The following is a 13,357-nucleotide window of genomic DNA, read 5'->3' as shown; positions in this document are numbered from 1 at the left end:
AATTATGTATGAGCAGTTGCTAAAGTAACTAAGCCTATGGCCGGATATCTAGATCGTTTAGCCATTGGACAGCAGTACCCACGAGATGAAAAAGTTCTTGCAGGGAGCCAGGAAACCTTCTGGGAGGACATTCCATCGCGATGGGAAGTAAAGTTTGTGGGACGTTCCCACAGTCACAGTTAGGATTTTCAACCAGCCCCCATTTATGTTTCCAATATCGGCACCTGCCATGATTAGTTTGAATCCCATTAAGCACAGTCCAGTTTTTCCTTGGGAGATCAAAGCCATAAGGGTGTTGTGCTGGATCAGACACTAGATTAAACAGATCTGGGTTAGAAGTTGCCCACTCCTGGCACCATGCTGTCTCGATGTCAAAGTCTCCTCTGACTAATTGCTGTCCAAGTTTCCACGGGTTCCAAGATTTGAGTCTAAATGTTTGATCATGGCAATCCTCGTGTATAGGTAATAATCAATTTGCCTCGCATCTCTGCCACTCCCTTTTTAAAGCAAGTTATCTTCTATGATGTGGGGGTGGTGTGTTGGATAGTACCAGTAGCCATTCGGAAGGCATCGATTTAATGGTTCCTGATATTAGCCTCATAGTGGCTTTGCTGGGTGTCCACTGCTTTTATATGAGCACTGTTTAAGCATACAGGACTACAATACTCAGCTGCCGAATATACCAAAGCAAGGGCTGATGTCCTAAGAACTGTGGCACTTGCTCCCCAGCTGGTGCCATGAAGTTGGTGCAGAACATCGTTCCTAGTTTTTATTTTATTTTACCCATGGTTTTTCTTAGGTGTTCCCTACGAGGAGGAGTTTGAAGACCTGGTTCTGCCGCCTTGCTTGGGGCGGAGAGGGGAATAGACCTACATGGGGATGGCTGCTATAGACCACTCCTCCCACACTTGGACTGCTTTAGATTCTCCTGCCATTTGGACCTTTTTTACTTTTTATTCTTATTTATATTTTTTATTTATCCATTGGAGTAATTTTATATTTGTATATTTTATTTATTGTATGATTGTTTTAATCAATTATTGTAAACCGCCCAGAGTTCTCTGATCAGAGGATTTGGGCGGGCATAAATTGAATAAAATAAAATAAATAAATAAATAAAGTTAAAGACCAATCTAGGGTCACTCCTACATACTTTGGATTGCGATTGAACTTCAGCAGCTGATTCCTAAATTCCACTTTTGGTATATAACTGGCTTATCTCTTGTTCAAATGAAAACAAGCAACCTCCGTTTTATTGATGTTGGGTTTTAGCCTCCAAATTTCAAAAAACTTATCCAATAACTTTAAGTCATTTTCAAGGGGCGTTGAAATCACACTTTGGCCTGTGTGAACCAGGCCAAAGGGGAAGCGCATCCTAACCTTCAGACTGGCCCACAGAGAGTACACCTAAAATCAATGCCATAAAGAGAAGAGAAAAATCTCAAGCTCACAAAATGTGACAAGCATTATACCAATCAGGTAAGTATTGTTTCTGAAACTTACACCATGATGCAGTGCAGAATGGACCTCAAGTACGAGAGACTCCAGAAGGCCATTCAACAAACAGCAGCTGTCTAGTAAGCAGCTGGGGAATGTGAACTTCAATTTACTATTTTTACTGAAATATGTATTACTCTTTTGGTTATTTCCAAATACACTTTTTCTATAATTACGGCTGTACTATTATTTGAATGGCCAATTATGTTTGTATTGCCTTGATCCAAAAACATGGAATGGAAGATGGAGGAGGACGGGAAGAAATATTGTGTACTGCACAGCTAATATATTAGAACATCTCTCCATAAAGAGGGTCTCCTATAAGACCAGTAAAAATTCATCATCACTGACTCCATACAGCAAGTAATGGGGGAAGAGAGGCTGACCTTCCTCAGATGCAAAATACAGTGCAATACAGTAAGGTTTGGATTTTGCAAGAAACAGTAATTTGATCCATGAGGTAGAATCATAAACATATTTATTCAAAACCAGCATTTTCCTTGTATGTGTGGCTGTAATCTTATTGCATCATGAAGGCTCTCCAGTCTGACTATTGTCAAGAAAAAAAAAAACATTTAACTGAAACTGTGATCCAGTGCACACTTAACTGGGCATAAACATCTGTTGCAGCTCAAAGACTAACATATCTATTGCAGCATATTCTGTGTTTCAGAGATCCGCTTTGTCAAAAACATGAAGCAGACATGGAAGTGTAAGTGGCCCAATACAGTATATATAGAGAAAGATTTTGCTGGCAAAATGAAGTTAAAAGATTAAGGAACAAAACAGAGTTCTTCGTTGTCACACAGCAAAAATAATTATGGACTTCTAGTAAATGAAAGAGATTCAAGTCAACCGGGATTTAAGAGTAAATGCCAAGAACTTACTTCTGATTCAGAAAGGATCCTGCAATAAGACTGCAGTTCTAAACCCATTTGGCCTGTATTTTCACATGGGGGGGTATCAGTTTTAAGAGGCAAAATGGATGGCTTAAGCCACAGAGGTCCTTGAGGTACCTACATTTCATCCCTAGAAACTGAGCCTCCTCCTACTCTGAATTCAGACTCCACCATTTTTAAGTGCAGCTCTTCATAAGCCATCCAGAGTCCAGTAAAGCCTTCAAGATGGTGGGGATTCCACAGCCCTGTTCTATGGGAATTATTCATAAATGATCAAGTTCTGTAAAAATGCAACTACTGCATCTCATAGAAGTAAGCAGTAATAAACCCAGTCATTATATTTGATAAAGGAGTAACAAAAACCTGGACATTCATGTATTTATTTTAAAAATACAGCTCCTCTCCTTTGTTAAGACTATTCTTCAACTTTAAAGTTTTATTAAGACAAGGGGAAAGGGGCTAATGGAATGTGGTTATTAAAAGCCAGCTGGAGTTCTATTTCTTTGAAAGTAAATAGCTGATAGTACATTCACACAAGAGCTATAGAAAATAGGTGGATGTCCATTCAAGTTGCTTCTCCGTACCTTTGGTAGCCAGAAAATGATTAAAGCTCTTCTTCCCCACCTTAAGAAAAGTCTATTGTCTTTAAATTTTAGCTTCACCAGGGGGTCTTACCAGTGAGATTCATCATATTTAAAAAAATAGAAAAAAAACACCCCAAACAAACTTGAAAAAAAAAACCCAATTAGAAACACTATTCTGCCTCAGTTGTCCTAAACAGTATCAACATTTTACATTCTCGTAAGACAGATGGTTCTAGCTATATATTGTAAACAGGTCAAGAATATAACTTTTCATTAAACAGCATCAGAACAACATCAGAAGTTTGTAAACCCTCATTGTTGCAATGGTAAGCTTAAAAACATGCTTTGTAAGACAACAGAAGCCAGAGAAGGACTAAGCAAGGTTTCTCAACAGCCAGAGAATAATATCCTGGTCTTGCAGCTGTTCTTGCTTTTTTCTACAGAAACAGCTCCATACTGTTACCTCAACCAACACAGACTTTAAGTTACATAAGGTATCCTGGCCATATAACTTACTGTCATTTTAGGGAATCGTTTGAAATCTCCGGGAGCAGAATTTTCTTTTGCTTTCCCATGCAGAGTAAAACACACCCACCATATTCGTACAAGTTTATGGTAATAAATGAAGTCCCACTGGACGGGATGAGATTTACTCCCATGTAAGAAGCAGAAGATTGCGGCCTTAATACTTTAAACTTTCAGCAACAAAATGTCCCAACAGAGCTCTTCAAGAAGACTCTATTTCTTGTACCCCTGGAGCAGTGACATCTGTGCCAGGACTTTTTGCAGTGTTTTTCATGTGGACTCTCCGATGGCTAACCAGGTGGGAGCTTTGGTTAAATCGCTTCGCACAATCCGGACACTCGTAGGGCTTCTCCCCTGTGTGGATCCGCTGGTGTTTGTTCAGGTCTGAATTCCGGACAAAACTCCTCCCGCACTCCAGACAGTTGAACGGCCGGTCCCCCGTGTGCATCCTCTGATGCGCCAAGAGGGCTGAACTGTAGCTGAAAGTCTTTCCGCAGAGCAGGCACTTGTAGCGCCTCTCTTCCTGATGGGACTTGCGATGGACCAGGAGCTGGTGCAGCATGCGGAAGGTCGCTGGGCAGTCAGAGCAAGCATGCAGCTTCTCAGTGTGCGTCTTCTGGTGGGAGATGAGATGCGATTTGTGGCCAAACCGCCGGTCGCACTCAGTGCAGATGTATGGCTTTTCTCCGGTGTGAGTCCGCTGATGGGCGGAGAGATTAGAGCTGGTGCTGAAGCATTTCCCACAGTCCTGGCATTTGTAAGGTTTCTCCCCCGTGTGGGTCCGCTCGTGGGCCCGGAGCTGGGAGCTCTGCCGGAAGCCCCTTCCACAAATGGCGCATTTGTAGGGCTTCTCCCCGGTGTGGATCCGCCAGTGCTTGATGAGCACCGAACCTTCGCTGAAACACCTCCCGCAGTCTGAGCAGACATAGGACTTCTCTCCGGTGTGGGTCCGGCGGTGCACGATCAGCGCTGAGCTAGTGTTAAAGCTCTTCCCACAGTCGGTGCACTTATAGGGTTTCTCCCCGGTGTGCAGCCTTCGATGGGTTAACAGGCTAGAACTGTGGCGGAAGCTTTTCTCACACATGTCACACTTAAATGGCCGGTCATTTGGGTAGATTTTCCGAGGGCTGTTCTCATAGTCAAAACAAATCTCCTCTGTGAAGGGATTCTGATGAACGTCCAGATCCCTCTTCAGATTTTTCAATGGCTTAGGCTCCAGAAAATCTTCACCTTCCTCAGATAAATTTCCTGTCGGCTGTTCCACATCAACCAGCAAGGGGTCCCTTGGCTGGGGAGTTCCTTCATCCCCTTCTCTCTTGATCCAGTTTTCACCTGCTAAAAGAAAGAGAAGCTGCCCATCAGCCATTTATCCTCTACTGTGAGGCCAAAAGGAATTTCGGATTTTGACCACAGAGGAACAGATGGGGAGAAAGTGTAAAAAAAAAAAAAAGGGGGGGGTGGGACTTAAATCTCCTTCTGCACTCAAGGAATTTGCATGGCTTCTCCCTAGTGGAGATGCTCTGATATTTGCTGCAATCTTAAATGCCAAAAGAAACGTAACTGCACTGAAGGCAGCTGCAAAGTCTAGCTCCAGCATATACCCTCTGAAGGCCAAGGAAATGGGATCTGAAATGTATAGGTAGTCCTCGCTTAAGAACCACAATTGGGACCAGAATTTCAGTTGCTAAGCAAAGCGGACATTAAGCAAATCTGACCCAATTTTATGACCTTTTTGCAGTGGCTGTTAAGCAAATCACGGCAGTTGTTAAGTGAACCATGTGGTTCCTCATTGATTCTGCTTGCCAAAAGCTGGCCGGGAAGGTAGAAAATTGCGATCATGTGACCACAGGACACTGCGATGGTCATAAATGCAAACCTCTTGCCAAGTGCCCAAATTGTGATCATGTGACCGCAGGGATGCTGCGACAGTCACAAGTGTGAGGACTGATCATATGTCAGCTTTTTCAGCACTGTCATAAGTGCGAACTATCACTAAACAAATTGTTAAGTGAGGACTACCTGTATTATATTCTTTTTCTGACTGTTCCCTTCAGTCCCAAGTTGCAAGGCTGAGACAGCTGTTGAACCGCTGGTTCTGTGGGTTCAAAGGGAAAGTTAAAGCCATTTACTGTACTTGCAAATCCTACCCTGGAGGTAGGCAGTGACTCATATGAACTCTTAGATAGGATGGGGAGGGGAAGAGTTGGCCAGGCAAGGAACTAAAAAAGGTGTAGCTGAAACAACTGTGTGTAGATATTGTTCTTCTTTTTAGCATTTGTCCTACTTGGTTCCAGGGTCTGCTTGCCTAGTTCACATGGCAAAGGCATCAGTGCATGTTGAGAAAAGGGTTTGTTCTTCAGCCAGTATGTTGCAGAGCTTGATGTTGTTTAGACTTGAGAGTGACTGGCCCATGTTCACCCAACTGGCTTCTGCGCTTAAGGGAGCACAGAAGCTGGGTTTTCCCATTCTTAGTCTAGCACCTTAACCATCTGGCTCTGCCTGTGTATGTATTATTCATTTATTTAGTGAGATACTACTAAGCCAATTTGTTCCTCTTGTGTTAGATAACAGAAGGTACCTCATACCTTGCTGGGTACTCACATGTTAAACCAAAACAACCAAATACACTTGCAATGTGGGGATTTAGTGCAATTATGAATGAAAGTTATGTGTGACACACCATTATGGTTTTTTTTTAATGGCTTGGTTTAGAACAAATATTTGACTGGGTTCACATATTATATTGTGTGTTGTATGAATCCCCATGGTTGTAAACTATAGTTTATGGTGGGGGGCGGCCAGCCCACTGTTCTATACCCCATTCATCATCCATGTTGCCAAAATTCAGTGGCAAAATTGCTGACTCTCAGAGGGATGAATTTTGGCACAAAAATTCCAAAATAACATTGGGAAATCTGATGGCAAAATGTACTTGTTTCTACCCTTTAAATCCCCAAACAATCTTGGAAGTGGTCTGTGCTGCTGCATTTAGTGGAAAAACGGCAGATTGCAGCAAGAGCTTCATTTCTGAAGTAAAAACATTGCAATAGAGCTGGAAATGGATACACCAAGTCTCTGGGAGGTAAATCATTCTCATCTCCAAATTTAATCCCCACCCTGACCTATAAAAATATGGAATAGATTGCCGAACCTGCTTCCTATGGGGATTTCACTGAATCACAGATGACCTCTGGCGGCTCACTGTTGGATCCATATAGTGGGTTGCCATCTCAGGCTGAAAATGATGATCCACTTCTGGCTATGTTTTACCATGCTGTGTGCTTATCCAGCTGAGTATGAGTATGTAAGGCCTCTTTGGGGATGTAGCCTCACCTTTTTGGTATTTAATTTATATGCAAACACATTTGTTCAGATCCCTCCCTCTTATTTAGTTTGGAGAACTGGGACAGCCAGGCACCTGGCAGCATGGCCACCAACTATTTGCTTACAGTTGTCCAAAAGACAAGCTGCTGGTCACTGTTTGGGGCAGGAGACGGTGAGTTCTAGTCCCACCTTAGGCGCAAGGCCAACTGGGTGACTTTGGGCCAGTCCCTCTCTCTCAACCCTTGGAAGGAGGCAAGGGCAAACCACTTCTGAAATCTTGCCCAGAAAACTGCAGGAACTGGTCTAGGTAGTCATCCAGAGTCAACACTGACTCGAAGGCACACAGAAACAAAACAAAACAAAACATACAACAAAACACTTAACATGTTTTTGGAATCCAGTCTGAAACCCTGTAGAGCCCAAAGTTTATGAATATAAAAAATCATACATTAATAAATAGGAATTATATGAGAAATAGACAGTTAACCATCTGTACCGCTCCCTGGTGATTGAACTCATTCAGCTCATATATTTGCTGTGTCACTTCAGTAATAGCATTTAGCTTCTACCCACCTTTCTTTTTTTGTCTGATGAAGAGTGCTATGTTAATCAAGAAGCTTGCCCAACCTGTCTTCTCTTAAAAAGGCACACTCTTCAGAGTGTTTGCCTCTGGGTGGCAAACGTAGGATTAAAATCAACAACAATAAAACACAGAATAAATAATAACACTAACAAAGAGAGTATAATAGCACAAAGGTACCCGGGAACAATCCAATACAATCCATAAGGCCTTAGTCATAACAAGCCACATTGATGGGCTCACCCAACCTCCAGGCCCCAGACCCAAGGGAATTAAGATTAATTGCCTAACACTTCTGCTATAATCAAGGAACTTTTAAAACTAAAAAGATAAAACGAGTGAGTAATTTTTGACTCATAGGAGGCAAAGCTATAGATGTGACCCTGTTGATATTTAGGAAATTTCTTAAAACCTGGTTCTTTCAACAGGCTTGTGGGTTCCAGGGAAGTAGGGAGCCCACTGCGCGTGGGCTACACACTGGGCTACACTGTGTGTAGGCTGTTGATCCATTCTCCCATTGTTGTTGTTGTTGTTTATTCGTTTAGTCGCTTCCGACCCTTCGTGACCTCATGGACCAGCCCACGCCAGAGCCTCCTGTCGGTCGCCAACACCCCCAGCTCCCCCAGGGACGAGTCCGTCACCTCTAGAATATCATCCATCCATCTTGCCCTTGGTCGGCCCCTCTTCCTTTTGCCTTCCACTCTCCCTAGCATCAGCATCTTCTCCAGGGTGTCCTGGCTTCTCATTATGTGGCCAAAGTATTTCAGTTTTGCCTTTAATATCATTCCCTCAAGTGAGCAGTCTGGCTTTATTTCCTGGAGGATGGACTGGTTGGATCTTCTTGCAGTCCAAGGCACTCTCAGAATTTTCCTCCAACACCACAGTTCAAAAGCATCGATCTTCCTTCGCTCAGCCTTCCTTATGGTCCAGCTCTCGCAGCCATATGTTACTACAGGGAACACCATTGCTTTAACTATGCGGGCCTTTGTTGTCAGTGTGATGTCTCTGCTCTTAACTATTTTATCAAGATTGGTCATTGCTCTTCTTCCAAGGATTAAGCGTCTTCTGATTTCCTGACTGCAGTCAGCATCTGCAGTAATCTTTGCACCTAGGAATACAAAGTCTTTCACTGCTTCTACATTTTCTCCCTCTATTTGCCAGTTATCAATCAAGCTGGTTGCCATAATCTTGGTTTTTTTGAGGTTTAGCTGCAAACCAGCTTTTGCACTTTCTTCTTTCACCTTCATCATAAGGCTCCTCAGTTCCTCTTCACTTTCAGCCATCAAAGTGGTATCATCTGCATATCTGAGATTGTTAATGTTTCTTCCAGAGATTTTAACTCCAGCCTTGGATTCCTCAAGGCCAGCTTGTCGCATGATGTGTTCTGCATACAAGTTGAATAGGTAGGGTGAGAGTATACAGCCCTGCCGTACTCCTTTCCCAATCTTAAACCAGTCTGTTGTTCCGTGGTCTGTTCTTACTGTTGCTACTTGGTCGTTATACAGATTCTTCAGGAGGCAGACAAGATGACTTGGTATCCCCATACCACTAAGAACTTGCCACAATTTGTTATGGTCCACACAGTCAAAGGCTTTAGAATAGTCAATAAAACAGAAATAGATGTTTTTCTGAAACTCCCTGGCTTTTTCCATTATCCAGCGGATATTGGCAATTTGGTCTCTAGTTCCTCTGCCTTTTCTAAATCCAGCTTGTACGTCTGGCAATTCTCGCTCCATGAACTGCTGAAGTCTACCTTGCAGGATCTTGAGCATTACCTTACTGGCATGTGAAATGAGTGCCACTGTTCGATAGTTTGAACATTCTTTAGTGTTTCCCTTTTTTGGTATGGGGATATAAGTTCTCCCATGGTCTTATTTATATTTGTGTTTTAACTGTTTTAAATACTTTTATGGTTGTATTTTATTGTTTTATTTGATCGTTTTATTAGACACCGCCCAGAGTCACGGAGGCGAGATGGGCAGCTATATAAATTTAATAAATAAAATAAAGGATGATTTCATCCAGATTAAGAATCGCCATGTGGGAAGGGTAGCAGACCCAAATTCAGGAGAAGGGTGCCTGTACCTTGCAAGGGGAGAGAAACCAACCCTTAATTCTGGAGCCTGAAATGGAAAAGTGAGCAAACATTTCACAAAGGAAAAGGCTCCCTTGGGTGGGTCTCGCATTTTTCCCGCAGGTTTTGCATTTTCTCTGCACTCGTCCACACCTGCCTAGAAGCCACCCCAATCAAGGCAGCGGCCAGCAAAATGCTCCATAATCTTCTTCTTTCTGGGCAGCCCATTCCTCGGGGAGGCACCCGCGAAGTTGCCCGGGCCCTGCTTCCCTCCAGCGCCATCCCAGGAACTTACCGGGCTCCATGCCCACGCGAGGCGCGCCGCCTTAGCGGACTTGCAGCCCCGAGGATGCCCCAGGGCGCAGCGACCGAGACCCGATGCCCATCTCAGAGTCACTTTCCGTCCGAATTCTTGCGGCCTTTTGCGTTGCCCCGCTAAGCATGGTGGGAAACGTAGTCTTAAGGGAGAAGAAGAGGGATGCCGCGGAAAGGCACTCTGGGAAGTGTAGTTCTGCGTGGGCCGCTGACTAAGCGGTCTTTCCTGAGAGCAGGGGGGATCCCGTTTGGGGAGGGGGGGTGGAGGTGAAGCGAGGGACTTGTGGACAAGGGCCCCGGCCCCCCCTTTCTGCGAGCCGGCCTCCAAACGCTGCAAGACTGGCTCATCAAGCCTTGCAAAAAGAGAAGCCACCTTTCGACTCTAGAGAACCTTTCTTAAGGGGCATTTAGAAAATTATTTTTCTAAACTTTTCAGCGCTAGCGAACATCGGTTTGATTTTCTTAAATGAGTAATGCCAATGACTTTTTTAAAAAATAGAAGGTGGTGTGGGGAAGGAATATTGAAATAAAAACATGCTTAATAATGTTCTATTTTTTTCCTTAGGTGTATTTTATGTATATCCTGGATGTACTAAAAGTGAAGTCTCTAGACCAGTGTTTCTCAACCTCAGCAATTTTAAGGTATGTGGACCTCAACTCCCTGAATTCCCCAGGCAGCAGAGTTCTGGGAGTTGAAGTCCACACACCTTAAAGTTCCCAAGGTTGAGAAACACTGCCCTGGACAGTGTATTATGTAAATTGTATGAAATGTTTGAACTGGTTGCCATTTTCTTCTAAACACTGCCTTACTGGTTTGATGCATGACCTTTGAATATTCCTAACTACAGTAACAGTTTCTCAGAAAAAGGGCTCCCTTTTGGTACACCCTATGTGTGTGTGTGTGTGTGTGTGTGTGAGAGAGAGAGAGAGAGAGAGAGAGAGAGATTGATTGATAGATTGATTGATTGATTGATTGATTGATTATGTGCCTCAAGTCATTTTCAACTCCTAGCGACCACGGAGATAGATTTTCTCCATGATGATCTGTCCCCAACCTGTTCTTTCAAGTCTCCAAATGGTGCACTCGTTGCCTCTGTAGCTGAGTCCACGCACCTTGCCGCTGGTTGTCCTCTTCTTCTCTTTCCTTCCACCTTTCCCAGCATCAGAGCCTTCTCCAGAGAGCTGGGTCTTGGCATAAAGTGTCCAAAGTGGGGGTGGGGTGGAGGTGGGGGTATGTGGATGTGGTGTGTGTTTATTATATATATAAATTGATCACAATGTGCTGTATGAACTTGCATATGAGTGCATGGTTTAGCAGCCTTTGGAGGGAATCTTGTGAAAGAAAAGTTTCAGCATTGGATTCTAGTGTTTGTGAGGCCCAAAAATTCACTTTCAAAAATATGGCAAAGGATAAAAGAAATAGGACAGGATCTTAAATACCTTTTCCCTTCAAAGTTGATCTTCTGTGAGTGTTCATGCCAAATGCCTTCTAGTGATTATTTTCTCCATCTTTTGAATGTGATGTCCAAGGAAAGATCTGCAAAAATACCTGGATAAAGTGATTTGTTTGGTTAGCAAAATGGAATGGATCCAAAGCCTACAGGACCCAGTCTTAAGGAAACTTAATTTAGAGCCCTCTCCATCAACTTGATGTAAGCGGTTAAGTTTAGAGTCTATACAAGTAATAAGCTTATTGTGCGCTGCCAGCTGAAAAGCAGGAACTAAAACATATTATGTTGCACGATCTGCTCTTGTTCCGTGCACACGTGTTCAGAGGAATTTGCAGGGTATATTCCGGCACTGGGGCTTGTACAAGAATTAAAAAGCTGTTGAAAAACGGTGAAGCAAGAAAGTACCGAAGCAGAGTACAATTAGGAGTGCTCAGGGCAGTATGGAAAAGTGAAGAAAAACAAAACATGATAGAAGGAAACACTTGTCTAATGATCTTCTGGTCTCCTCTATTCCCAGCGTTGTTGTTTGGGCTGCGAAAGGTCAAATTGGCTAGCGCTCCGGAAAAAAAGAGATCTACAGTACTCTGTGTAACCTTTTAAAAAGGTTAAAATAGAGCAAAAGCTTACGCGCGCCCAACGTGGGGCTCGAACCCACGACCCTGAGATTAAGAGTCTCATGCTCTACCGACTGAGCTAGCCGGGCTGCCGGAGTAATTATTCTCCAAAACTTAACTTCACATGAAAATCATTAAATCTGTGCATCTTTCCCTCTGTATTTATTTTGCTACTGTACTTTCGTCTCTGCAGATGACGTGAATCTCGGCCAAAACAGCCTACTTTAGAAAATTGCTCCGAAGTTCAGCATGCAGCACACCCCAAACTCCGCAAAAGGCTGCTTGATCACTTTGATTTGAATTCCCCTTAATCGTTGAATATATCACGGAAAAAAAGTTTGCGTTAAGGTGTAGACCTCCGAAGAATTGTGTTTGAAGATTATATTATATTATATAATTATATTACTGAAGGAGAGCAAAACAGAGAGCTGTTTCTGCCCGGTTTCGAACCGGGGACCTTTCGCGTGTGAGGCGAACGTGATAACCACTACACTACAGAAACCAGCTGCTGCCTTGGGTTTCCCTCTAGCCTTCAATACTCTGGTGCTGGAGCCAAGACATTCACAAAACATTTTGCAGAGTTTGTTGTGATTATATTGATCCTCCAGAGGCAATCAACAGATATTTTTAAAAGTATCCTGCAAACCGATTCTGGGAAGCAGCCTGCAAAGATGGAATACAGGAGGCTCTAACCATCCATTTTGAGAGCCTTCTTTATTAAGTCTCCAATAAAATCCGTATGCATCCATAACTACCCTATCAAATATAAGGGTTCTTAGCCAGCAAAGCTGCCTGTCCTTTCACCTAATCCGGTGTGTCTCAACCTTGGCGACTTGAAGATAGGTGGACTTCAACACCCAGAATTCCTGTAGCTGGCTGGGGAATTCTGGGAGTTGAAGTCCACCTATTGTAATGGTTGCCTAATCCCAAATACTCAGTCTCACAAGCTCGGGCTTAAGGATAACTGATTTATTAAAGGAATAGTATGCAAATACAGAGAAAGCTGAGAATGAGCAAAAGCGCGCCAAATACAAACTTAAAAGCTTTGCCTGTGAGCCAGTCCCGCCCCAATCACCCGTCAGTGCACACCCCCTCCCAGGTGCTAGAAACCGTTACACGCGCCTGGGAAAGTAACCTTGAACAGGAGCGCAAACCCAAACACACATTCCAAGGCTTCAAAACATCGGAAGGCGGAGGAATGGAAAAAGCCTGAAAGGGCGAAGGAACACGGGAAAGAAGTTGACATGTGAAACGTTACAATGTTAACAGAACATTGAAACGGGGAACATGACACCTATCTTCAAGTCGCCAAGGCTAAGAAACACTGACCTAATCGATTCAAGGGCCTCCCACAACTGGAATCAGCACTGTTTCCATGCAGCCATAGGGACGAGAGGCAGCAGTTTGTTTCGCTCCATCATATCTAAAGAAGCTACTGTTTTTCTCTGGCTGCATAGCTATTTCTGTAAGGATCAGTGTGTTCAGTTCCATTAT

The 13,357-nt window shown here is 43.5% G+C and overlaps 1 protein-coding gene and 2 non-coding genes across 4 annotated transcripts; all 3 read right to left on the bottom strand.

Moving 5' to 3' along the window:
* Positions 1–1,958: 1,958 nt before the first annotated feature.
* On the bottom strand, positions 1,959–9,907 carry LOC134488975 (zinc finger protein 239-like). Of its 2 annotated transcripts, none has more exons than XM_063291356.1 (2): positions 9,779–9,907; positions 1,959–4,840 (listed from the first exon to the last, which is right to left on the bottom strand). In XM_063291356.1, exons 1-2 carry the CDS (start codon positions 9,786–9,788, stop codon positions 3,708–3,710), a joined length of 1,143 nt encoding a protein of 380 aa, XP_063147426.1. In that variant the 5' UTR covers positions 9,789–9,907; the 3' UTR covers positions 1,959–3,707. The 2 variants fall into 2 exon arrangements, with proteins under 2 accessions (XP_063147426.1, XP_063147427.1); XM_063291357.1 differs by having other exon boundaries at positions 1,959–4,837.
* A 1,972-nt stretch (positions 9,908–11,879) lies between these two features.
* On the bottom strand, positions 11,880–11,952 carry TRNAK-CUU (transfer RNA lysine (anticodon CUU)). Its single transcript has one exon. It is a non-coding gene; the product is annotated as a tRNA-Lys (tRNA).
* A 340-nt stretch (positions 11,953–12,292) lies between these two features.
* On the bottom strand, positions 12,293–12,365 carry TRNAV-CAC (transfer RNA valine (anticodon CAC)). Its single transcript has one exon. It is a non-coding gene; the product is annotated as a tRNA-Val (tRNA).
* Positions 12,366–13,357: the final 992 nt, after the last annotated feature.

This window comes from Candoia aspera, chromosome 2, assembly GCF_035149785.1.
Source record: "Candoia aspera isolate rCanAsp1 chromosome 2, rCanAsp1.hap2, whole genome shotgun sequence".
Taxonomy (NCBI): domain Eukaryota; kingdom Metazoa; phylum Chordata; class Lepidosauria; order Squamata; family Boidae; genus Candoia; species Candoia aspera.
The sequence above is the reverse complement of the archived record's forward strand: the minus strand, read 5'-3'. Positions and strand labels throughout refer to the sequence as shown.